General features: G+C 32.7%; 4 protein-coding genes across 7 annotated transcripts in view; all 4 read left to right on the forward strand.

The window, feature by feature from the left end:
• LOC130621998 (uncharacterized) lies at positions 1 to 21,376 on the forward strand. 4 transcript variants are annotated; one of them, XM_057437391.1, is made up of 6 exons: positions 788 to 1,992; positions 4,253 to 4,287; positions 5,791 to 5,883; positions 16,088 to 16,184; positions 19,739 to 19,777; positions 21,284 to 21,376. In XM_057437391.1, exons 1-5 carry the CDS (start codon positions 1,435 to 1,437, stop codon positions 19,775 to 19,777), a joined length of 822 nt encoding a protein of 273 aa, XP_057293374.1. In that variant the 5' UTR covers positions 788 to 1,434; the 3' UTR covers positions 21,284 to 21,376. The 4 variants fall into 4 exon arrangements, 2 of the variants coding, with proteins under 2 accessions (XP_057293374.1, XP_057293375.1); XM_057437392.1 differs by lacking the exons at positions 16,088 to 16,184; positions 19,739 to 19,777; positions 21,284 to 21,376 and adding an exon at positions 5,961 to 6,889; XR_008980974.1 differs by lacking the exons at positions 788 to 1,992; positions 4,253 to 4,287; positions 16,088 to 16,184; positions 19,739 to 19,777; positions 21,284 to 21,376 and adding exons at positions 1 to 35; positions 606 to 702 and having other exon boundaries at positions 5,791 to 6,050.
• LOC130622001 (uncharacterized) lies at positions 7,073 to 9,682 on the forward strand. The gene is made up of 3 exons (XM_057437395.1): positions 7,073 to 7,872; positions 8,153 to 8,278; positions 8,435 to 9,682. The coding sequence occupies exons 1-3, from the start codon at positions 7,734 to 7,736 to the stop codon at positions 8,527 to 8,529; spliced, it is 360 nt and encodes a 119-aa protein (XP_057293378.1). The 5' UTR covers positions 7,073 to 7,733; the 3' UTR covers positions 8,530 to 9,682.
• Positions 10,794 to 13,726, forward strand: LOC130621994 (uncharacterized). Its single transcript, XM_057437388.1, has 2 exons — positions 10,794 to 11,176; positions 11,275 to 13,726. The coding sequence occupies exon 2, from the start codon at positions 11,275 to 11,277 to the stop codon at positions 13,606 to 13,608; it is 2,334 nt and encodes a 777-aa protein (XP_057293371.1). The 5' UTR covers positions 10,794 to 11,176; the 3' UTR covers positions 13,609 to 13,726.
• LOC130621995 (tyrosyl-DNA phosphodiesterase 1-like) overlaps positions 21,370 to 25,457 on the forward strand; it is a 21,729-nt gene continuing 17,641 nt past the window's right edge. The window contains exons 1-4 of the mRNA XM_057437389.1: positions 21,370 to 23,369; positions 23,650 to 23,775; positions 23,932 to 23,975; positions 25,368 to 25,423. Coding sequence (XP_057293372.1) covers positions 23,231 to 23,369; positions 23,650 to 23,775; positions 23,932 to 23,975; positions 25,368 to 25,423 — 365 coding nt within the window. The 5' untranslated portion in view covers positions 21,370 to 23,230. The remainder of the gene's footprint in view (positions 23,370 to 23,649; positions 23,776 to 23,931; positions 23,976 to 25,367; positions 25,424 to 25,457) is intronic.

Consider the following 25,457-nt stretch of genomic DNA (forward strand, 5'->3'; position numbering starts at 1 on the left):
ACTTGGTTGTTAAAAAAATATCCAGCAAGTGCAAGGTAATGTTTATATTGTATATTGTATATTGTATATTGTATTATATTATATTATATTATATTATATTATATTATATTATATTATATTATATTATATTAGTATATATGTAACATTTAAGTTGTATTTATATAAATATCAGAACATGTCATCTCAGTGAGATGAGTAAAATTTTTCTTACATAAAGAGCTTTTTGCTGAAGGAACTGCCGCTGTTATAGTTTTAAAATAAGCACAGTGTTAGGCAAGAATAGACTTCTCCTAAACTGTTTTCTTCTTAGCTCCCCTTTAAATGAAGTTAATGCTTGTATCTACAGTATTATTTTTTTTTTCTGAAGTTCAAGAAAAAATTATAAGTCTTATTTTGTGTGTATTCTTCTTTTTACTAAAATCTGAAGTTGCAAAATTGAGGCTGTCTATATATGGCAGTTACGATAGGATTTTCATTAACATCAGCTCAACATAATCTATATTTTTAAGTTGGTGCTTCTTAAAAATTGTAGATGTTTCACATACACATTGAATGCATTGTTTTAAACTGTCATCTGTACACGAAAAAGTTGCTTATTATTTTAGATCTAAACCGTTGTTGCTTGTCCATGGTTTCACTGGCTCGGAAAAAACGGAATTTGAAGGAGAAGCAATGAATTATGAAAATGTTGATCTTGTTCAGGTAGGCCTTCTTTTTTTTTCATTTTGGTTTTATTCTTGTGTGAAAAGTTCTTTTTTATAATACTTTGCTTTGAAAATATTCTTTTTCGACATTCATAAATTTGTTTATGGTAAAAAACTTTTAAAGTGTAATATGTATGAAGCATTTATTAGAATAACATTATAAGATTTTTTCACGGCAAATCCATTTTATTAAATTTAGACAAGCTTTCGGTGGTAACAATTCTTTAACAGTTAGTCTTCTTAATTTCTTGGTATTCACCGGTGTATGTCGACCACATGATATGCGTTTTGATACTCTAATTAATCTGTGTTCTTTATTAGTTTTGCCCTTTTCTGAGAAAAAGTGATTCTAGCACTAAAAATTGCTAACTCCTTAAAGTTGCAAAATGTGATTAATATAGGTAAAAGTACAATGAAAAGGATACAGGTGATAAAACTGTGCAACTCTCTCATAAATTAATCAATAATACCTTTCAATAAAACGTAAGATATCAACGTTTTTTTATTGAAAACGACGCACCACCTAGCTTTCATCATAAATTCATTTCAATGTAATATTTCAAACTTTTTATGTGCATCTTTTGTTCCGATTTCGTTTGTACCTTCCGCAGCTGCTTCTTTGAATATATATATTTTTTTAATTTAATTTGATATATATACATAAGCTGCATAACGCACATACATCACCTTTGACTTAAGAAAGGTCAACAGAAAGGACATACATTTAAGAATGATAAATAATTCGTCAAATTTTTCATCATGCGATTGGCTTATTGTCGAAATTATAGGTATTGCTGACGTAAGCAACACAGAAAAATGGGTCTTGTTTGGTGCTTATGTTTTAGTGTCGATGTTGATAGTTTTTCTTAATGCAGTATTGATTACAAAGTTGTTGAAGCGAAAAAGAGCAAAGAGTGATAATCTCTTTCTTATATTATCCATATCTGATTTTTTTGTTGGTGCTGTTTCATTGCCAGTACAGTCGATAGAATTTGTAGTAGAACCTCAAGTAAACTGCTTAATTCATCCGTTGATTGAATTTTTCACATTTTTTCTATTTTCATTTTCGTGGGTTTTGACAGTTCTAATATCTATGGACAGATATGTTGCCATTTTAGTTCCACGTGTTCACAGATTTTGCAAGAAGACGAATTTCACCTACAAGTTGTTAATTTTTGTGTTCCTTGCATGTACCGTTTATGGTGCCGTTATAAGTTGGAAGAAAAAAATACTTCAAATGTCAATTCAGCCAAAGAGTCATTTCAATATCCTATATTTGTTAGTCGCTGTAGCTGAATTTTTTTGTCTTTTACTGACGTCAATTTTACATTTACACTTATATATTTCCGTTCGAAGGAAAACAAGAGAAATGGATACAAGTCGCCATACTAAAAATAACAGTCAAAGAAAACTAACAATAACAATAACTCTAATGTTTTTCTGTGCGGTACTTTTAAACACACCATTGTTTGGCTTCAGTATATACGAACTGTTGAATAATAAGTACAAATGGAAAACACTTCTCTTTTATAGTCCCAGGAAGTGGACATTGCTTGTTAGTTTGACAAATTGCTTTTGGAATTCAATTATACTGATGCGTTCTTCAAGTTTTAAAAAGACTTGACTAATAATAGTGGCGAGCATATTCATATTATTTTCATGGTTCTTTTGCCATTTGTTAATTTCATGGCAGACATCTACGTGATGTTTAATCTTCTTTTAAGTATGAGATGACAAGTTTTTGGCCAAGAAATGTCAGGATATTCTTTATACACCATTACCCTAAGAAATCTTATTTAATGGAGATATTCACAATGATGCGGGATTAAAAGCTTATAGTTAGCTAAGTTGATTTTAAGTGGGTTTTATTTGTTTTGTGGTGGCATTTAATGTAATTGGTGAATTGCGTTGCTTTGTTCTGATGTATTTATTGTTGATGGTTATCTTCAAATTGTATTTTTAATTTCTCATTCATCGCTTGCAAATGCATACGACACTGCTAAGAAGCTAGTTTATAAGAAGCAGGTGATTTTAATAAAAATGAAAAACATCTTGACATCATAGATAAGAAGAACAAAATCACATAACTGTAGAGTTACCAGCAAACAATATCAATCAGCTCTTGATTTTTTTTACTGGTATACATGTATGACCGTACGTAGGGTGACTTTTACATGTATTTTTTTTTAATTCTAAAACTATTTATCCCATTCTGTAAATCTGACCATATATTTCACTATTTTACAAAAGAACACAAATATTGAGGCTGAAAGTGTAAAAAAAAAATTAAATTTTTTCCGCCAAACAAATGGTATTGTTATATGCATAAATTTATACTTTTCATTTAAAGTTTCTATTTATGATTTGACTTCTCTGATCTTGTAGCTTTACACGTGAGATTAGATTGTGCGGTTTTTGAATTCTTTTGAAATTATCTTTTTTTTACGTTTATCCCGTTATTGTGAAATCATAAAAATAAAAGCCAAATTTGACTAGTATTTTTTTTCTTATGATTAAATAAATTCGTTATAGTTTCGCATCGTTTTTGACCGCGCGACATAGAGTTGAATTGCTTTTAAAGTTGTTAATTTGTGGCGAGAGAAAAAGAATTGTTGTAATAATTCTTATATAATATATATATATATATATATATATAATATTAGTTTGTTATAAATTAAAAGTCGCACCTGTAGTTGAACATTCATCTGAAGGTGCGACGATTGCATTGTTTATAAAGGAAATTTTTTATCTGGGAAATGCTAGAAAATAATAGTAAAGTTTAAGGTCTATAAGTATCACCCTTTCCGCAATCTTTGAAGAATGAGTTCTACTCCCTTTCATCCTTTTTGGGAGGACTTTAGCGTTGAAACAGGAAAAGAAAAATAGGATAAATGCGAAGTCCTCAGACAGTTGTCAAAAGTGCCATAAATTGTTGTTGTTGGTAGTGCTGCAAAGATAGAATTTTGAAACTCCTTTCGGGATGATTTCAGTTTTTACGTTTCACACGATTTAGTATGGATTTTGAGCAACTAAAATAGTATACCTAGGCTATAGGTAGCTTAATATCTCATGAATTTAAGATTTTAAAAGCATAGGAAAGTTGAAACTAAAACTTTAAAATATGTAAAAATACAAAGAAGCAAAAAAGCAAAAAAAAAAAAGGGTAAAGACTTATCAGAGAGACAAAAAAGGATGCGGCTGACTTGGCCATTTGCCATCTTTCAGGCGTTTATGTGATGGCAAAACCTTATCGTTATATTTTTAGACAGACTGGTCGGCGGTTTATACTACTTGCTCAAGTCACTTTTTCTTAAAACGTTGAAATTTTACATCCCAGATTACCCTGTGCGTGCAGGTGTCCTTGAATGCGAATTGTTCTGTTTAGTTTTTACAAAGCAGATTATGTTCGAGCTACGTAAACGTTACAAAAGCTGAACCTTTGTACAATTTTTTTGCAGATTATACTACACAAGGTGTTTTTGTTAGTAAAGTACTTTTCAAAAACGAACAGCAATCACCTCATGCTTTGTATTTTGTTTCTTCTGTAGGCGAGACTTCCGATACCATATGGCACTCATCACACGTAAGTAAGTCATGCCTTCCTCGCAGTTTTAAGTGCCAGGGAGGTAGTTCCCAGCATACCCCCATCCTCGTGGCTGTTACTAATTTCAGTTGCACCTTTTATGTGCGTATTTAGTCTCTATTATGTTCATTTTTAGCTTTATACGAATGCATGCGCTATATGGGTTTTCTTCATAGTTAGGCAAACATTTAGTTTCAGTGACAAAGACGGAATATAATGTGATATATTCAATAATATCAACACTAGTCGTTAGCTCATGCATTCTTAATATGAAACCAGCCTGTGTGCCAGACAAAATACGAATATCAGTTATAAGAGATTCGAAACTTTTGAAGATACATGGCACTGGTAATCTAGACGGACTTTATATAAACATATATACGAGGCTATATATGAAAATATACAAGACTGATAAAACAGAAAGACAGGCTCAATTTTTTGTCATACTTGTAATCATTGGGTAAATAAGAAGTGCAGAGGTATTGGAGGAAGTTTAAGAGGTGACATCTAATTTGTTTGTAAACGTCGCAAAAAAGATTATGGACAACAAAGTAATTTTATGTTGTACAATAATGATATGGTGGCTCGTTGGAGATAGTTAAAAAGAGTTCTATCACTTAAAGTGACAATTTGTGTAGTCAAGTGGATGCTGGAATTTCTTTTTTCAAAAACTTTAGAGAGTTCAGAGTCTTTTCAATTGAGGTAAAAGGAAGGTGATGTGGTCTGTATCAGAAGTCTTATGTTGCACAGTAAGGAGACAAGGGCAGTGGAGCAGGAAAATCTTGATTCGTTAGAAAGAAATGATATGAAAATGGTTATGTGGTTGCTGAAACAAAACCCAGAGGTAGACCAAGAAAGACTCGGCAGGAAGTTATAAAGAAAAACTTAGTGCAGAGAAGTTTAGGTTTAGAACTAACACGGTCTAGATCGGATTGAAAGAAGGTCATTAATATGCCCGATGGGAAACGCGTTTCAGCTGATAAAGATGATAATGCAGACGAACTGTATCTGTACGCATATCAGGTTAAATGTAAGCATAACATAAATGCAGAAAAAAGGCTGAGTGCGAACATATACGAGTCTAATAACGCACACGAGCTGTGTATGAACATAGTAGGGCTAGCATGAACATAGTAGGGCCAGGGCCAGATTAACTAACTTTTACAACACTGCAACCAAATTTTTCAGCGCTCGTTGTCACGACAAAAAAGAGCTGTGTTTTTTTCGCGAGTGCTCATAGCAGCAGCTCCTAACGTTTAAGTGTCGGTGCTCGATATGCTTAAATTCCTTTACATTAAAGGTGCCTGCATTTTCTGAATTTTTATTGGTTGTTTAAAGGTTGGGTGTCTGCAAACGCTTGAAAGTCCAAAGTTATCACAACCCAGTCGTGGCCCTCTTAGCAACCGCTAGTGACTGTGGCTAAACACACCATAATGGAAAGCGGCTTGTAGTAGGAAGGTTGTAAATATTGTTTATTGTTGATTGTTCTTGTTTTCTTTGTAGTAAAATGATGTTGTTGTTGTATACAAACGGATTACGTATTGTAATTCACACAGCCACCTTGGTGGAGAATGATTGGTTTCAAAAGACGCAGGGGTATATCTTGATTTAATCACCTTTCTTAATCATATATATTTTCTTTTGTTTCAATGCTTGAGAATTTTTTTATTTAGTGTTTGGATAAGTTCAAATTTTACAAAATTGTCAAAACTCGAATCATTCTTCCTTGTAGGTAAATTTTTAGATTTAATTTTAATACAAAAGTTCCATCAAGCAAAGTGACAACGAATTAATAGCTATTAAATGTTGTGTTTTTTAAAAATGAAATTTGTGTTGAATATGTGATTCGAACATTAGATCACATCAAGTAGTGATCTGGTTTCCATTCATTATTTTGTTGTTTTTGTGCACCCACATATATGCCAATTGAAGAGTGTTTAAAATTTACTAGCCGCATTATTTAGCATGCTGGTGCAGTCAGAGTTCAAGAAAATTTAGAAAAAGTGTTCATACCTGAGTCCATATCAATTAGCACATTTGTATTTGACAAAGATATGGGGAATTTAAAAGGTAATTTATGACGTCACCACCAGGCGATTCCAAAACGTTACCTAGCTTTATGGAGTTAGTGCTATTTTGGTTCCAGGAGATTGGGAGTTGTCACCAGTTATTTTTACCTGTATTTGAGTTATTTAGGCTCAACTCATAAGTGCCATGGAATGGCTTCGCTGAAGGACTGTTAGTCTAATGCATTGCCGTTAGGCCACATTATCAAAAGAATTAACAAACGGACATATTTTTTCAGCTATTTAAAAGAAAATAAACTCATCCACCTTGGCCGTGCATACACACAGAGCATATTGATATACGATAAAATCTTGAAAAAAGTGTTTGTTTAATTTCTTTGCTGCAGCCGAAGCTAAATGCTATATTAAAGGAATTGCAAAACTACAAGACAGGAATTGCATTTAATTATTACCTTTAGATTTTTTTAAGGAAAAAGTGTGCAGAATTCAATAACGTTAATTATCGTTAATTGAGGCAAATTATTAAAATGCACCTGCAGGTGGAGCGAAGGATGGAATAACTGACAAAATGATTTTTTGATTATGCCCCTGAAGTTGTAGGTTTTTTTCGATGTCATAAAATGCATATCTTAATTTCTTTTGTTAATCCCTATTTTGATTTTGCTTGTTATATTGACTTACATTTTTTAATGATTTGCAGAATATTTAAGTTAGTTTTTGTCTTTAGTATTTCCAATATAAATGTGAAGTGATATTTAATGACTTGCATTTTATTAGATTGGTTTCAGGGTATTTGATATTATATATCAACATCTGAATCTTGACAAAAGACTTTTTTAAATTATGTACAAAGAATTTTTATAAACAATAATGTCCATGAGTAAGAAAATTCACTTAATGATAGCACAGGAAAGTTGCATTTTAGCAAGCGTCTTTTTGTTAACATGATAAACCCTAAATACGTCAATATCTGACTCCAATGACTGTATCATTTTTTTTTTATTTTTTTTTTTGAAACAAACTTTATAGGGGTGTGCTATTAAGTCGCCTGAGGAACTAAGGAACTTTAGTAATTTTACTGAAATCACACATAATAGGGTAGAACAATAATCTTAGAGCAGCGAAATACAAGGCAAAAAATATTTAAAAAAGGCCTTTTTAATTATTTTTTCTCCCGTGAAATAAACTATTAATTCTGATGAAGCGTAACCTCAGATATTAGGGTCTATGAAAAAATTCGCAAGCTAATCAGCATTATTCGTTATCGAGTAAGGTAAATGGAAGCCACAATGTTTACTGTGTTTTAATTATCATTTGCCTAATACTGATAATACTAATACTTGAATTACTAATACTTGAATTACTAATACTTGTGTTATACTAGTGTTGTTATATAGATATATAATAATGAAATAAGAGATGACATCCAGCAGCTCAAAAACAAGTGACAGTGTTAAAAGAAAGTTATCAGATGGCTGTGAAAAATCCAATTGCAGATATGGAAAAAGCTGTTATCGCACTAATCCTACACACTTCGAAGAATTTAATCACCCATTAGGTATAGTTTTTGTTTGTTACTAGTCGATGGAACAATACAAGTAGTATATATGATATGATCTACATTTTCTAATACACAATGGGTGTAAATATGTGCTCCAGTATAACAGAACGCTCCATAAGTATGTTCCAAATAAGAATTAGGTTATGCAATCATAGTCGTATAAAATCTGGGCTTTTATCATACCCATAAGTTTTTGTCAAATACATTTCCTTTTCTCATTTAGGTAGTAATTATCCCTTTTTAACATTGTAATCGTTTTTAACTGTGGTAATTTTAGAAACAGATGCAAAAAGAACAAAGTACTTATTTGATAAGGACAAAGTTTCACCGAAATATTTTTTAACAAAAGTGCAAGGAATTGATGATTGTTTTAACCAAGAAACTGTTGCAATTGGTATTGAAGGTATAAATTTTTGTTGTCATTGTTGTTGTTTTGTTATCTGGTTGAATCAGTTTTGTAATGGATGTTGTCGAGGATTGCATCCTTACGTTTCTATAATATGTTGTCTTGTGATTGGTTTTCATCACACAAGTTGGATAGTAATTTTTCTTTTTTTAGATATTTTAAAGGATAATCATCGAGAACTTGTTGAATCTGTTCAGGTGTGTTTATATTTTCTCTTCTGGCCAATCAGCAGCTGTTGGTTTCTTTAAATATTCTTTTGAATATAGGTATAGTATTCTTCTGACAGTGATTGTTAGGACTTTTTATACAAAACAATGCTAAGAGAACCAAAAAAAATCTTGCCAAGGACTAAATGCAAGTTGTAAAGTAAAAAAATGTTTTTTGGGCTTAAACTTTCAGATGTGCATTTCAGTATACCAGTATTGAACTCCACGGTCAACATCACTGACAGAACAAGCATATTGTGATGCTTAACGTAAATAGCATGTAATGCTTATGTGTGCCCAGTAGCCCTTTTTAGAATTATTCAACCATTTACATAACAGGAAACTCAAGTAATGTAATATTTTAATTAATAAAAATTAATCATGGAAAAAGTGACAGGATAATGTACCCAGTAGCCCTATAAATTAGGTGATAGATTTTCTTATGTTAGAAGTTCTTGGTTACCAGCCATCACTAAATTACTTAAATCGTATGTAAATTCTAGAGCTGAAAGTTAATTTTATAACCAATGGTGACAAAAGACAGCTGTGAATGTGGTACCTAGACCAAGAAACTTTAACATACGTTCCATCAGTATTGGAAGTTTTTTGTAATGTTGGTAATATTTTAACAAACTCAAATTATAAAAAATGGCTGATCAAGGAGACAAACACAACGACACATCTTCTTAATGCCCTGTTCTTTTTTTACACTTTTTATTGTGCAGTTCGCATTTTTTGGCTCCATATGAAAAGCTTTTTATAGCTACCTATAGCTTGCTAGGTAAGGACCAAAAGACATTCATTTTATGTTTTTGAGTTGTCAGGGCGTAAATGGATAATTACATTTACCAGATTACAAAGTTTGTCAATATGTTTTATAACAAGTTTACTCACCTTACTTAAAGCGAAACGCTCCACAGTGTTGTTGAGAAGAACCCCCCCTCCATCATTTTCAAGGAGTGATTATACTGCCTCCAGATTTAATACCTAACATTTACAACATCGAGATGAGTGAAAGGGGGTCTACTGCCACCCTATTTAGGGTACTGTAACACTGCAGTATACTGCTACTAGCTAATGGAATCCTAGGGTAGTTTTAACCTAGTAATGCTGTGTTCAGTGTGACTAGGTAGCCTTTTGACATAACGCAGCAGTTATAGCAGAATTATTTCCTTTAAATAATCCGCTGTACCAGGTTGGTTTTTTAAACAAAAAGATAGCTTTATAGAAAGGCAACCTTCTTTCGTAAAAATATCCCGGCATATATAAGATACAATGAAATATTTGGTTATGTGATGTGATCTTCTTAGTTTAGTTATATCTTTGATTTAACTTGGTTGTTAAAAAAATATCCAGCAAGTGCAAGGTAATGTTCATATTGTATATTATATTATATTATATTATATTATATTATATTATATTATATTATATTATATTATATTATATTATATTATATTATTATATGTATAAATATCAGAACATGTCATCTCAGTGAGATTTCATTTGATTTAACTGAGATTTGACAGAAGTCAAAAAAAAAATTTTTTCTTACATAAAGAGATTTTTGCTAAAGGAACTGCCGCTGTTACGGTTTTAAAATAAGCACCAGTGTTTCCTAAACTGTTTTCCTCTTAGCTCCCCTTTAAATGAAGTTAATGCTTGTATCTACAGTATTATTATTTTTTTCTGAAGTTCATGAAAAAATTATAAGTCTTATTTTTGTGTGTATTCTTCTTTTTACTAAAATCTGAAGTTTCCAAATTGAGGCTGTCTATATATAGCAGTTACGTACGGAGCGTCATATCTGCCAAAAATCGCACCACTACTTTCACAGTTTCTTTATGACGTCCTGCGGATCTGTAGGACGTCCTACGGGTGTCTAGGACGGCCTGCAAACTTCTAGCACGTCCTAAAAATCTCTAGGACGTCCTGCAGTCCTCTAGGACGTCCTACAGGGTGTCTAGGATGACCTACGGGACTCTAGGACGTCCTAAGTGAATCTAAGACGTCCTAAGAATATCTAGGACGTCCTACAGATTCTCTAGGACGTCCTAGGAATATCTAGAACGCACTACGGGGCTCTAGGACGTCCTACAGGTTCTCTAGGACGTCCTAAGGGTCTCTACGACGTCCTACAGGTTCTCTAGGACGTCCTAGAAATATCTAGGACGTCCTACGGGGCTCTAGGACGTCTTAAGGGTCTCAAGACGTCCTAAGTATATTTAGGACGTCCTACGGGGCTCTAGGACGTCCTAGAGATCGCTAGGACGTCCTAGGGAATAACCACATGGTTTTGTGGCGTCTACGTATAACTAATAATATTAGAAGCAAAGAAGATTTTCTAAGCTTATATTTTTTAATACTAATGTCGTATTTGCTCTAATGGCTGCGATTTCGAATAATGACATTGTGAGAAATTGATTTTAACAAGATATTGCTTTCCTTTGACACGGACGCAGAAAGGACTATATTGATTATGGCAACAGTGTCAGTCGAAGAAGTAAGTAATGAGATATCCAAATCTTGTGATTTACTTTGTAGCTAGCTGCATAGCTATCAAAACTGAAAAGTTTAGCTAGCTAAACTGTCCTGTCTGATCCCCCACTTTTTTGTTATTTTATAGATCTGCCAATTTCTGATTAAAAGAGGTGTGGACAATCCTACAGTAGATACTTTGAGAACCAACAAGGTATTGGTTACTAATAATTTTATTTTCTTACCACTTGGTAGATAGATAGATAATAATATATCCAAACATTTTATTATTATTTCTATTGTCTGTTTCAGATGGATGGTGAAGCTATCAATGCATCCACTGACAAAATGATGAAATCAATGGGTTTGACAGCATTAGGAGATATCCTTGCCGTCAGAGCTTATACAAAACATGGTAAAGCCAAATTATCTGACTGTGAAAAAGATAAAGTTAAGGCTGAATTAGCTGCTGCCATTAGAAATGGTCATGCAATGGAGAAACCAAATAAACTTTCATTTACTGTAAATGTTGGTTCGCAGAACTTTAATGAGAGATTAAAAAAATATTCTTATGTGAAATGTACTGGTGGATCTAGAAAACTTTCCTTACCTGGGGACATTACTATGAGTGGTATAAAAGAACAATTGCATAAAACCTTTTTTCCAAAGGATAACAATCCAGTTTTGGGTTCATTGTCACTGTTTGAAACATATCTTGGTAGTTTCTCTGGTGACAAGCTAAGTGATGATTTGACATTAGAGAGTTATGTTGAAGAACATAATCTGAAACATATTCGCATTTATCTCAAAATAAAAAAGAAATCCATTTTGTCCAGTTTGTTCACAAAGTTAAAGAGCAATATCTTTGAGGATGACCAAGACGACGATGTTTTATTTGAAAGTCCTTTCAATACTCATAAAGTTGCTAATATTAATTTAGTTGGTGATGAAGATAATAACCGTCCTATTCTGTTAGGTTCATCCGTAGAACGCAAAAGATTGAGAGATGAAATTGATGAAGCTTATAATACGTCACTAGAGGCCGATAAAAAGAAAAGTGATGGTAAAAACGAAAATAAACAACTACAATCATTTTTAAATGAAACTAAAGAAATAGAGGATACTGTAGCTGTAAAAGAACGTCGATTAATTGATATTATGAACATAAGAAAGAATCGAGTCATGCCAGAACCTGATCTTAGTGAGGCACATGTCACAATATCCATACGCCATCCTGTTATAGGAAATAAAGCACGTCTATTTCATGATACTGCTAAATTTACTCAGGTGTATGATTGGGTTGGAGGACTATCTTTACAGCCAGAACATTTTACCTTAATCAATTTTGATCGACACAAAGTTTCTCCAGATGAAAAAGTATTCTCTGGCATATTTAATGTTAATGAAGAGGAAACACCAACACCTATGACACCAGGTGGAACAGTTGGGTTTCGTGGTTATGCTACAATCACTGTATCAGATGATGACGATGTTGTTCCACCACCTGTTGCTGAACAAAAGAATTATGTGAATGATAATCTTGTTGAAAATAGGAATCTTCAGTCAGAAATGTTGTTGGAATACAAATCTGGTGAATCTAAAAAAAAATTTGATAGCCTGCAAGACTTTTGTGCAAATGAACTATCAAAGCTAAATAACTCTACTTTGTATTTTGATATTTCCAGAGATAATGTGTACCAAGAGTTAATTGATATTTACAAAAAGCGTGGAACTATTTCACATAAAGCTACATTTAGATTTAGTGGCGAGGAAGCTTATGGAGATGGTGTTACAAAGGATTGTTATGCTGAGTTTTATAAAAAACTTTTTGAGAAAATGGACGGTGTTATGGAAAAAGTACCACTTGATGACTGTGTTGATGAAGAGGAGTTGGAAATAATTGGAAGTATTGTAAACCATGCTTTCATTCAGTATGCTATTTTCCCTTTGCAACTGTGTAAAAGCACTGTGAAGAAACTTTTGTTTGATCGTGTTGATAAACAACAATTACTATGTTCCTTTCTCAATTTTGTCAAACCATATGAGACAGAAACAATATTGCGATTTTCCAAAGAAGAAGAGACAAGTGATCAACCTATAGTCGACGTCCTTTACAGTTATAACGTTTTCGATAAGCCAAAAACAAATAACGTATTGGCATTATGTTTGAAAGCTGCGAACACTGCTTTGATAAACAGACCATATCTACCAATGAAATATATTGTTAAAGGTATGGGGTCATTTTGGCAGAAATTGAGTGAAAGTATGATTGATTCACTTTATTCAACTTGTACTCCAACTGCAGAATCACTAATTGAACAGATTTTTTTTAATGAAACATGCCCACAGGGCCGAATAATCAGCACATATCTTAATCGCTATATTAGAAGTTGTACAAAATCAGAGTTGCTTTTATTGGTTGGATTTATAACAGGATCGTCAAGTTTGTTACCTACGTCTTCAATAAAAGTTGAATTTGTTGATCAGAATCCAAAATGCTTGTATCCTCTAGCGAAAACATGCTTCAAAATTTTAATCCTACCACGTCAATTTCAATCATTTACGCAATTTCAAACCAGTTTGAATGTCCATTTCAACAGCAATGACCATTGGTCTGTGTATGATGGTTTAAGTATTCTTGATTGATTTTGAATTTCATACTTTTTGGATACACTCTGTTTATGTGAACACACTTTTTGTTCTTATTGAGACAATATCTTTTTAGTCTTTTACGAATCTTTTTGTTAACTTACGGAAAAGAGTATGTTATTTTTTAGTCTTTAACATTTATTTGTTTAAATTTTCATACATAGGTTTAAATATTCGCTTGACACATTGTGTAGTATTTTTACCTTATTTTGAAAGGAAATAGTTTTAGCAAAATGAAACAGCGTATTTTTGGAAGTATATTCTATTTTTGTTTTATTTTTGAATGTGTATGATTTTATAACGATAGATTATTCTTGTTGGTTTCGAAGAAATGTTTCAACATTTGCTTTCCTTTTTTGGCTATGACCTCTTTAACTTGTGACATTTCTTTTGGTTGAGTCATCACCGACAAGATTCAAAAGTACACAATAAGGTTACGTGGTTTAATAAGACTCAGTTGTGTTTTGTTAAATATATGTTTGTTAAGTTCTGACGTGATTTATATTGTATCATTTTGTTTTTGTTCTTTTTACTACTGAAATACAGTTTTTTAAGATATAAAATTGTACGTATTTTTCATTTCTATTTCACACAAATTTTATAAATAAAATTTAAAATTACAACATTTCTATTGTCGATACAAGGTATAAATAAATATGTTCAGCCTCTTCGCGTGAACGCGGATGCTGCAAATTCTGCTCTTCCATCAAAATATTTGATAGTTCTATAAACTCATTCTGACAAGGAATAGCTCGAGGTTTTTTTGAATACATGGATTCAGCCAATTCGAGCTCGTCTGCATTGAATACGAATGCACAATCTATGGCATTGTAGTTGTGTGGTAGAAAAAACATTAAGTCAGGTGTTCCAGATGGGCTTTCTGAATATTTTGTACTTCTTATCTTGTGGTGATTCCAAGTATGTTTAACTTGATCTAAATGTAACTAAATGAGACCGTAGTAACAAAACTTCAATGCTTCAACATGAATGTTATTGCTGTCGTCATATAGTCCCTGGTCTCGCAGGTCTTTAAAATAATCTATCCAAGACTGAGTGGTATTTCTTTTCAAATATGACCACCACTTCTCTATTCGTTGATTTGATACAGATTTTTCGTACTTGAAACTGTTCCAACCACTCCATGAATCATGATGATTTCTTCGAAGGAATCGTTGGATGCAACATACATTCACATTTTCTGTCCCCCTATCCCCTCTAATTAATTTTGGCACGGCACATAAAGTCTTCACTGCACTAGTATAATAGTGAGCTATAATAAATGGGTTCTTGTTTGTGTCTGAAACAGCTAGCCAAATAATTTTACGACTGAAACCGTCGATTCCACCGTGGATACAAAACCTGAAGGGTTTCAATTTATCGTTCCCGTCAATGTGCCAGACATCGTTTGGACCATTTGTTCTATATACCCTTCTTTTCAATCGATGCTTTGTTCTCCTTTCAACACCTGATGGGTCTAGCTCTTTTAAAGTTGCTCTAACTAACCCGGTTGGTATTTGTATTCCTTTTTCTAACAAATGCTGATATATACTACGGTATCCACGGTTTCCTCCAACTTCCTGAATCTCTTGTCTGACCTTGTCTAATATCGTGGATGTTGATACATCAGCACACTTTCGCTTTAGGCCATATTCCTTTAAAAAGCGATGCAAAATTCTCATACTTATTGAAATATCGTGGTACCGGCGCATGAGTTCTAAAATGTCTTTATACTGATATCCACAACGAAAAAAACGAGTGATAATGTCTCTTTTGGAGTTCCCAATACCTGAACTATTCATACCTTTTTCCCAAGTCTAAAGATAAAGAAAATACAAATGATACATTTACTGAATGAAGAAAAGAAACGGGAAAAATCATGAAAAGCCACTCACCACAATCCGTTCCTTGCAAGTCCCTTCTTCTTAAATTCTTTTACATTAGTCAAAATCCAAATCCAATGTCGACATAACAGACAAAACGCACTGCCGATAATATCCCCTTTGGTCGAAAGCTAAAATGCTATACTTTAAACCTGGTACCACGTGACAGGACGTCCTAGAGATCTTAAGGACGTCCTAGAGGTCTACAGGACGTCCTAGAGGTATTTAGGACGTCCTAGAGACCCGTAGGACGTCCTAGAGATCTTCAGGACGTCCTAGAGGTATTTAGGACGTCCTGAGGGCTGCAGGACGTCCTAGAGATTTTTAGGAAGTGCTAGAAGTTTGCAGGACGTCCTAGACACCAGTAGGACGTCCTACAGATCCGCAGGACGTCATAAAGAAACAGTGAAAGTAGTGGTGCTTTTTTGGCAGATATGACGCTCCGTAGTTACGATAGGATTTTCATTAGCATCAGTTCAACATAATCTATATTTTTAAGTTGGTGCTACTTAAAAATTGTAGATGTTTCACATAGACATTGAATGCATTGTTTTAAACTGTCATCTGTACACGAAAAAAGATGCTTATTAATTTAGATCTAAACCGTTGTTGCTTGTCCATGGCTTCACTGGCTCGGAAAAAACCGAATTTGAAGGAGAAGTAATGAATTATGAAAATATTGATCTTGTTCAGGTAGGCCTTCTTTTTTTCCATTTTGGTTTTATTCTTGTGTGAAAAGTTCTTTTTTATAATACTTTGCTTTGAAAATATTCTTTTTCGACATTCATAAATTCGTAATTTGTGTAAAAGTGTAATTTGTATGAAGCATTTATTAGAATAACATTATAAGATTTTTTCACAGCAAATCCATTTTATTAAATTTAGACAAGCTTTCGGTGGTAACAATTCTTTAACAGTTAGTCTTCTTAATTTCTTGGTATTCACCGGTGTATGTCGCCCACATGATATGCGTTTTGATACTCTAATTAATCTGTGTTCTTTATTAGTTTTGCCCTTTTCTGAGAAAAAGTGATTCTAGTACTAAAAATTGCTAACTCCTTAAAGTTTCAAAATGTGATTAATTTAGGTAAAAGTACAATGAAAACGATACAGGTGATAAAATTCTTTCATAAATTAATCAATAATACCTTTCAATAAAACGTAAGATATCAATGTTTTTTATTGAAAACGACGCACCACCTAGCTTTCATCATAAATATCATTTTAATCTAATATTTTAAACTTTTTATGTGCATCTTTTGTTCCGATTTCGTTTGTACCTTTGTACGCAGCTGCTTCTTGTTTGAATATTTTTTTTTCAATTTAATTTGATATATATACATAAGCTACATAACGCACAAACATCACCTTTGACTTAAGAAAGCTCAACAGAAAGAACATACATTTAAGAATGATAAATAATTCGTCAAATTTTTCATTATGCGATTGGCTTATTGTCGAATTTATAGGTATTGCTGACGTAAGCAACACAGAAAAATGGGTCTTGTTTGGTGCTTATGTTTTAGTGTCGATGTTGATAGTTTTTCTTAATGCAGTATTGATTACAAAGTTGTAGAAGCGAAAAAGAGCAAGGAGTGATAATCTCTTTCTTATATTATCCATATCTGATTTTTTTGTTGGTGCTGTTTCATTGCCAGTACAGTCGATAGAATTTGTAGTAGAACCTCAAGTAAACTGCTTAATTCATCCGTTGATTGCATTTTTCACATTTTTTCCATTTTCATTTTCGTGGGTTTTGACAGTTCTAATATCTATGGACAGATATGTTGTCATTTTAGTTCCACGTGTTTACAGATTTTGCAACAAGACGAATTTCACCTACAAGTTGTTAATTTTTTTGTTCCTTGTATGTACCGTTGGTGGTGCCGTTTTTAGTTGGAAGACAAAAATACTTCAAATGTCAATTCAGCCAAAGAGTCATTTCAATATCCTATATTTGATAGTCGTTGTAGCTGAATTTTTCTGTCTTTTACTGACATCAATTTTACATTTACACTTATATATTTCCGTTCGAAGGAAAACAAGAGAAATGGATACAAGTCGCCATACTAAAAATAACAGTCAAAGAAAACTAACAATAACAATAACTCTAATGTTTTTCTGTGCAGTTGTTTTAAATACACCTGTGTTTGTCTTCAGTATATACGAACTGTTGAATAATAAGTACAAATGGAAAACACTTCTCTTTTATAGTCCCAGGAAGTGGATATCGCTTGTTAGTTTGACAAATTGCTTTTGGAATTCAATTATACTGATGCGTTCTTCAAGTTTTAAAAAGACTTGACTAATAATAGTGGCGAGCATATTCATATTATTTTCATGGTTCTTTTGCCATTTGTTAATTTCATGGCAGACATCTACGTGATGTTTAATCTTCTTTTAAGTATGAGATGACAAGTTTTTGGCCAAGAAATGTCAGGATATTCTTTATACACCATTACCTTAAGAAATCTTATTTAATGGAGATATTCACAATGATGCGGGATTAAAAGTTTATAGTTAGCTAAGTTGATTTGGAGTGGGTTTTATTTGTTTTGTGGTGGCATTTAATGTAATTGGTGAATTGCGTTGCTTTGTTCTGATGTATTTATTGTTGATGGTTATCTTCAAATTGTATTTTTAATTTCTCATTCTTCGCTTGCAAATGCATACGACACTGCTAGGAAGCTAGTTTATAAGAAGCAGGTGATTTTAATAAAAATGAAAAACATCTTGACATCATAGATAAGAAGAACAAAATAACATAACTGTAGAGTTACCAGCAAACAATATCAATCAGCTCTTGATTTTTTTTACTGGTATACATGTATGACCGTACGTATGGTGACTTTTGCATGTATTTTTTTTTAATTCTAAAACTATTTATCCCATTCTGTAAATCTGACCATATATTTCACTATTTTACAAAAGAACACAAATATTGAGGCTGAAAGTGTAAAAAAAAAAATAATTTTTTTCCGCCAAACAAATGGTATTGTTATATGCATAAATTTATATTTTTCATTAAAAGTTTCTATTTATGATTTGACTTCTCTGATCTTGTAGCTTTACACGTGAGATTAGATTGTGCGGTTTTTGAATTCTTTTGAAATTATCTTTTTTTTACGTTTATCCCGTTATTGTGAAATCATAAATATAAAAGCCAAATTTGACTAGTATTTTTTTTCTTATGATTAAATAAATTCGTTATAGTTTTGCATCGTTTTTGACCGCGCGACATAGAGTTGAATTGCTTTTAAAGTTGATAATTTGTGGCGAGAGAAAAAGAATTGTTGTAATAATTCTTATATAATATATATATATATATAATATTAGTTTGTTATAAATTAAAAGTCGCACCTGTAGTTGAACATTCATCTGCAGGTGCGACGATTGCATTGTTTATAAAGGAAATTTTTTATCTGGGAAATGCTAGAAAATAATAGGAAAGTTTAAGGTCTATAAGTATCACCCTTTCCGCAATCTTTGAAGAATGAGTCTACTCCTTTCACCCTTTTTGGGAGGACTTTAGCGTTGAAACAGGAAAAGAAAAATAGGATAAATGCGAAGTCCTCAGACAGTTGTCAAAAGTGCCATAAATTGTTGTTGTTGGTAGTGCTGCAAAGATAGACTTTTGAAACACCTTTCGGGATGATTTCAGTTTTTACGTTTCACACGCTTTAGTATGGATTTTGAGCAACTAAAATAGTATACCTAAGCTATAGGTAGCTTAATATCTCATAAATTTAAGATTTTAAAAGCATAGGAAAGTTGAAACTAAAGCTTTAAAATATGTAAAAATACAAAGAAGCAAAAAAGCAAAAAAAAAAAGGGTAAAGACTTATCAGAGAGACAAAAAAAGATGCGGCTGACTTGGCCATTTGCCATCTTTCAGGCGTTTATGTGATGGCAAAACCTTATCGTTACATTTTTAGACAGACTGGTCGGCGGTTTATACTACTTGCTCCAGTCACTTTTTCTTAAAAAGTTGAAATTTTACATCCTAGATTACCCTGTGCGTGCAGGTGTCCTTGAATGCGAATTGTTCTGTTTAGTTTTTACAAAGCAGATTATGTTCGAGCTACAACTTATTTTAAAAATCGCTTTGTGCTACGTTAACGTTACAAAAGCTGAACCTTTGTACAATTTTTTTGCAGATTATACTACACAAGGTGTTTTTGTTAGTAAAGTACTTTTCAAAAACGAACAGCAATCACCTCATGCTTTGTATTTTGTTTCTTCTGTAGGCGAGACTTCCGATACCATATGGCACTCATCACACGTAAGTAAGTCATGCCTTCCTCGCAGTTTTAAGTGCCAGGGAGGTTGTTCCCTGCATACCCCCATCCTCGTGGCTGTTACTAATTTCAGTTGCAATTTCAGTTTTATGTGCGTATTTAGTCTCTATTATGTTCATTTTTAGCTTTATACGAATGCATGCGTTATATGGGTTTTCTTCATAGTGAGGCAAACATTTAGTTTCAGTGACAAAGACGGAATATTATGTTATATATTCAATAATATCAACACTAGTCGTTAGCTCATGCATTCTTAATGTGAAACCAGCCTGTGTGCCAGACAAAATACGAATATCAGTTATAAGAGATTCGAAACTTTTGAAGATACATGGCACTGGTAATCTAGACGGACTTTATATAAACATGTATACGAGGCTATATATGAAAATATACAAGACTGATAAAACAGAAAGGCACAGGCTCAATTTTTTGTCATACTTGTAATCATTGGGTAAATAAGAAGTGCAGAGGTATTGGAGGAAGTTTAAGAGGTGACATCTAATTTGTTTGTAAACGTCGCAAAAAAGATTATGGACAACAAAGTAATTTTATGTTGTACAATAATGATATGGTTGCTCGTTGGAGATAGTTAAAAAGAGTTCTATCACTTAAAGTGACAATTTGTGTAGTCAAGTGGATGCTGGAATTTCTTTTTTCAAAAACTTTAGAGAGTTCAGAGTCTTTTCAATTGAGGTAAAAGGAAGGTGATGTGGTCTGTATCAGAAGTCTTATGTTGCACAGTAAGGAGACAAGGGCAGTGGAGCAGGAAAATCTTGATTCGTTAGAAAGAAATGATATGAAAATGGTTATGTGGTTGCTGAAACAAAACCCAGAGGTAGACCAAGAAAGACTCGGCAGGAAGTTATAAAGAAAAACTTAGTGCAGAGAAGTTTAGGTTTAGAACTAACACGGTCTAGATCGGATTGAAAGAAGGTCATTAATATGCCCGATGGGAAACGTGTTTCAGCTGATAAAGATGATAATGCAGACGAACTGTATCTGTACGCATATCAGGTTAAATGTAAGCATAACATAAATGCAGAAAAAAGGCTGAGTGCGAACATATACGAGTCTAATAACGCACACGAGCTGTGTATGAACATAGTAGGGCTAGCATGAACATAGTAGGGCCAGGGCCAGATTAACTAACTTTTACAACACTGCAACCAAATTTTTCAGCGCTCGTTGTCACGACAAAAAAGAGCTGTGTTTTTTTCGCGAGTGCTCATAGCAGCAGCTCCTAACGTTTAAGTGTCGGTGCTCGATATGCTTAAATTCCTTTACATTAAAGGTGCCTGCATTTTCTGAATTTTTATTGGTTGTTTAAAGGTTGGGTGTCTGCAAACGCTTGAAAGTCCAAAGTTATCACAACCCAGTCGTGGCCCTCTTAGCAACCGCTAGTGACTGTGGCTAAACACACCATAATGGAAAGCGGCTTGTAGTAGGAAGGTTGTAAATATTGTTTATTGTTGATTGTTCTTGTTTTCTTTGTAGTAAAATGATGTTGTTGTTGTATACAAACGGATTACGTATTGTAATTCACACAGCCACCTTGGTGGAGAATGATTGGTTTCAAAAGACGCAGGGGTATATCTTGATTTAATCACCTTTCTTAATCATATATATTTTCTTTTGTTTCAATGCTTGAGAATTTTTTTATTTAGTGTTTGGATAAGTTCAAATTTTACAAAATTGTCAAAACTCGAATCATTCTTCCTTGTAGGTAAATTTTTAGATTTAATTTTAATACAAAAGTTCCATCAAGCAAAGTGACAACGAATTAATAGCTATTAAATGTTGTGTTTTTTAAAAATGAAATTTGTGTTGAATATGTGATTCGAACATTAGATCACATCAAGTAGTGATCTGGTTTCCATTCATTATTTTGTTGTTTTTGTGCACCCACATATATGCCAATTGAAGAGTGTTTAAAATTTACTAGCCGCATTATTTAGCATGCTGGTGCAGTCAGAGTTCAAGAAAATTTAGAAAAAGTGTTCATACCTGAGTCCGTATCAATTAGCACATTTGTATTTGACAAAGATATGGGGAATTTAAAAGGTAATTTATGACGTCACCACCTGGCGATTCCAAAACGTTACCCAGCTTTATGGAGTTAGTGCTATTTTGGTTCCAGGAGATTGGGAGTTGTCACCAGTTATTTTTACCTGTATTTGAGTTATTTAGGCTCAACTCATAAGTGCCATGGAATGGCTTCGCTGAAGGACTGTTAGTCTAATGCATTGCCGTTAGGCCACATTATCAAAAGAATTAACAAACGGACATATTTTTTCAGCTATTTAAAAGAAAATAAACTCATCCACCTTGGCCGTGCATACACACAGAGCATATTGATATACGATAAAATCTTGAAAAAAGTGTTTGTTTAATTTCTTTGCTGCAGCCGAAGCTAAATGCTATATTAAAGGAATTGCAAAACTACAAGACAGGAATTGCATTTAATTATTACCTTTAGATTTTTTTAAGGAAAAAGTGTGCAGAATTCAATAACGTTAATTATCGTTAATTGAGGCAAATTATTTAAATGCACCTGCAGGTGGAGCGAAGGATGGAATAACTGACAAAATGATTTTTTGATTATGCCCCTGTTAAGTTGTAGGTTTTTTTCGATGTCATAAAATGCATATCTTAATTTCTTTTGTTAATCCCTATTTTGATTTTGCTTGTTATATTGACTTACATTTTTTAATGACTTGCGGAATATTTAAGTTAGTTTTTGTCTTTAGTATTTCCAATATAAATGTGAAGTGATATTTAATGACTTGCATTTTATTAGATTGGTTTCAGGGTATTTGATATTATATATCAACATCTGAATCTTGACAAAAGACTTTTTTAAATTATGTACAAAGAATTTTTATAAACAATAATGTCCATGAGTAAGAAAATTCACTTAATGATAGCACAGGAAAGTTGCATTTTAGCAAGCGTCTTTTTGTTAACATGATAAACCCTAAATACGTCAATATCTGACTCCAATGACTGTATCATTTTTTTTTTATTTTTTTTTTTTTGAAACAAACTTTATAGTGGTGTGCTATTAAGTCGCCTGAGGAACTAAGGAACTTTAGTAATTTTACTGAAATCACACATAATAGGGTAGAACAATAATCTTAGAGCAGCGAAATACAAGGCAAAAAATATTTAAAAAAGGCCTTTTTAATTATTTTTTCTCCCGTGAAATAAACTATTAATTCTGATGAAGCGTAACCTCAGATATTAGGGTCTATGAAAAAATTCGCAAGCTAATCAGCATTATTCGTTATCGAGTAAGGTAAATGGAAGCCACAATGTTTACTGTGTTTTAATTATCATTTGCCTAATACTGATAATACTAATACTTGAATTACTAATACTTGAATTACTAATACTTGTGTTATACTAGTGTTGTTATATAGATATATAATAATGAAATAAGAGATGACATCCAGCAGCTCAAAAACAAGTGACAGTGTTAAAAGAAAGTTATCAGATGGCTGTGAAAAATCCAATTGCAGATATGGAAAAAGCTGTTATCGCACTAATCCTACACACTTCGAAGAATTTAATCACCCATTAGGTATAGTTTTTGTTTGTTACTAGTCGATGGAACAATACAAGTAGTATATATGATATGATCTACATTTTCTAATACACAATGGGTGTAAATATGTGCTCCAGTATAACAGAACGCTCCATAAGTATGTTCCAAATAAGAATTAGGTTATGCAATCATAGTCGTATAAAATCTGGGCTTTTATCATACCCATAAGTTTTTGTCAAATACATTTCCTTTTCTCATTTAGGTAGTAATTATCCCTTTTTAACATTGTAATCGTTTATAACTGTGGTAATTTTAGAAACAGATGCAAAAAGAACAAAGTACGTATTTGATAAGGACAAAGTTTCACCGAAATATTTTTTAACAAAAGTGCAAGGAATTGATGATTGTTTTAACCAAGAAACTGTTGCAATTGGTATTGAAGGTATAAATTTTTGTTGTCATTGTTGTTGTTTTGTTATCTGGTTGAATCAGTTTTGTAATGGATGTTGTCGAGGATTGCATCCTTACGTTTCTATAATATGTTGTCTTGTGATTGGTTTTCATCACACAAGTTGGATAGTAATTTTTCTTTTTTTAGATATTTTAAAGGATAATCATCGAGAACTTGTTGAATCTGTTCAGGTGTGTTTATATTTTCTCTTCTGGCCAATCAGCAGCTGTTGGTTTCTTTAAATATTCTTTTGAATATAGGTATAGTATTCTTCTGACAGTGATTGTTAGGACTTTTTATACAAAACAATGCTAAGAGAACCAAAAAAAATCTTGCCAAGGACTAAATGCAAGTTGTAAAGTAAAAAAATGTTTTTTGGGCTTAAACTTTCAGATGTGCATTTCAGTATACCAGTATTGAACTCCACGGTCAACATCACTGACAGAACAAGCATATTGTGATGCTTAACGTAAATAGCATGTAATGCTTATGTGTGCCCAGTAGCCCTTTTTAGAATTATTCAACCATTTACATAACAGGAAACTCAAGTAATGTAATATTTTAATTAATAAAAATTAATCATGGAAAAAGTGACAGGATAATGTACCCAGTAGCCCTATAAATTAGGTGATAGATTTTCTTATGTTAGAAGTTCTTGGTTACCAGCCATCACTAAATTACTTAAATCGTATGTAAATTCTAGAGCTGAAAGTTAATTTTATAACCAATGGTGACAAAAGACAGCTGTGAATGTGGTACCTAGATCAAGAAACTTTAACATACGTTCCATCAGTATTGGAAGTTTTTTGTAATGTTGGTAATATTTTAACAAACTCAAATTATAAAAAATGGCTGATCAAGGAGACAAACACAACGACACATCTTCTTAATGCCCTGTTCTTTTTTTACACTTTTTATTGTACAGTTCGCATTTTTTGGCTCCATATGAAAAGCTTTTTATAGCTACCTATAGCTTGCTAGGTAAGGACCAAAAGACATTCATTTTATGTTTTTGAGTTGTCAGGGCGTAAATGGATAATTACATTTACCAGATTACAAAGTTTGTCAATATGTTTTATAACAAGTTTACTCACCTTACTGAAAGCGAAACGCTCCACAGTGTTGTTGAGAAGAACCCCCCCTCCTTCATTTTTAAGGAGTGATTATACTGCCTCCAGATTTAATACCTAACATTTACAACATCGAGATGAGTGAAAGGGAGTCTACTGCCACCCTATTTAGGGTACTGTAACACTGCAGTATACTGCTACTAGCTAATGGAATCCTAGGGTAGTTTTAACCTAGTAATGCTGTGTTCAGTGTGACTAGGTAGCCTTTTGACATAACGCAGCAGTTATAGCAGAATTATTTCTTTTGAATAATCCGCTGTGCCAGGTTGTCTGCCATAATTTTTAGACTCTTCGAAAGTTTTCAGACTAGACATGAGGTTTATACCAAAAATGTTTATGGGTTTTTTTTAAACAAAAAGATAGCTTTATAGAAAGGCAACCTTCTTTCGTAAAAATATCCCGGCATATATAAGATACAATGAAATATTTGGTTATGTGATGTGATGTTCTTAGTTTAGTTATATCTTTGATTTAACTTGGTTGTTAAAAAAATATCCAGCAAGTGCAAGGTAATGTTCATATTGTATATTGTATATTATATTA

Source organism: Hydractinia symbiolongicarpus, chromosome 12, assembly GCF_029227915.1.
Source record: "Hydractinia symbiolongicarpus strain clone_291-10 chromosome 12, HSymV2.1, whole genome shotgun sequence".
NCBI classification, from domain to species: Eukaryota; Metazoa; Cnidaria; class Hydrozoa; order Anthoathecata; family Hydractiniidae; genus Hydractinia; species Hydractinia symbiolongicarpus.

What these genes read in the sequence shown, in the direction of transcription:
- LOC130621998 (XM_057437391.1), top strand. Translation starts at nt 1,435, where the DNA reads ATGATAAATAATTCGTCAAATTTTTCATCATGCGATTGGCTTATTGTC. An exon ending in CCATATGGCACTCATCACAC is followed by an intron (nt 4,288 to 5,790) that starts GTAAGTAAGTCA and finishes TTTTCTTTGTAG; the next exon opens with TAAAATGATGTTGTTGTTGT. An exon ending in AAAATATTGATCTTGTTCAG is followed by an intron (nt 16,185 to 19,738) that starts GTAGGCCTTCTT and finishes TTTCTTCTGTAG; the next exon opens with GCGAGACTTCCGATACCATA.
- LOC130621994 (XM_057437388.1), top strand. Translation starts at nt 11,275, where the DNA reads ATGGATGGTGAAGCTATCAATGCATCCACTGACAAAATGATGAAATCA.
- LOC130622001 (XM_057437395.1), top strand. Translation starts at nt 7,734, where the DNA reads ATGACATCCAGCAGCTCAAAAACAAGTGACAGTGTTAAAAGAAAGTTA. An exon ending in AGAATTTAATCACCCATTAG is followed by an intron (nt 7,873 to 8,152) that starts GTATAGTTTTTG and finishes TGGTAATTTTAG; the next exon opens with AAACAGATGCAAAAAGAACA. An exon ending in TGTTGCAATTGGTATTGAAG is followed by an intron (nt 8,279 to 8,434) that starts GTATAAATTTTT and finishes TTCTTTTTTTAG; the next exon opens with ATATTTTAAAGGATAATCAT.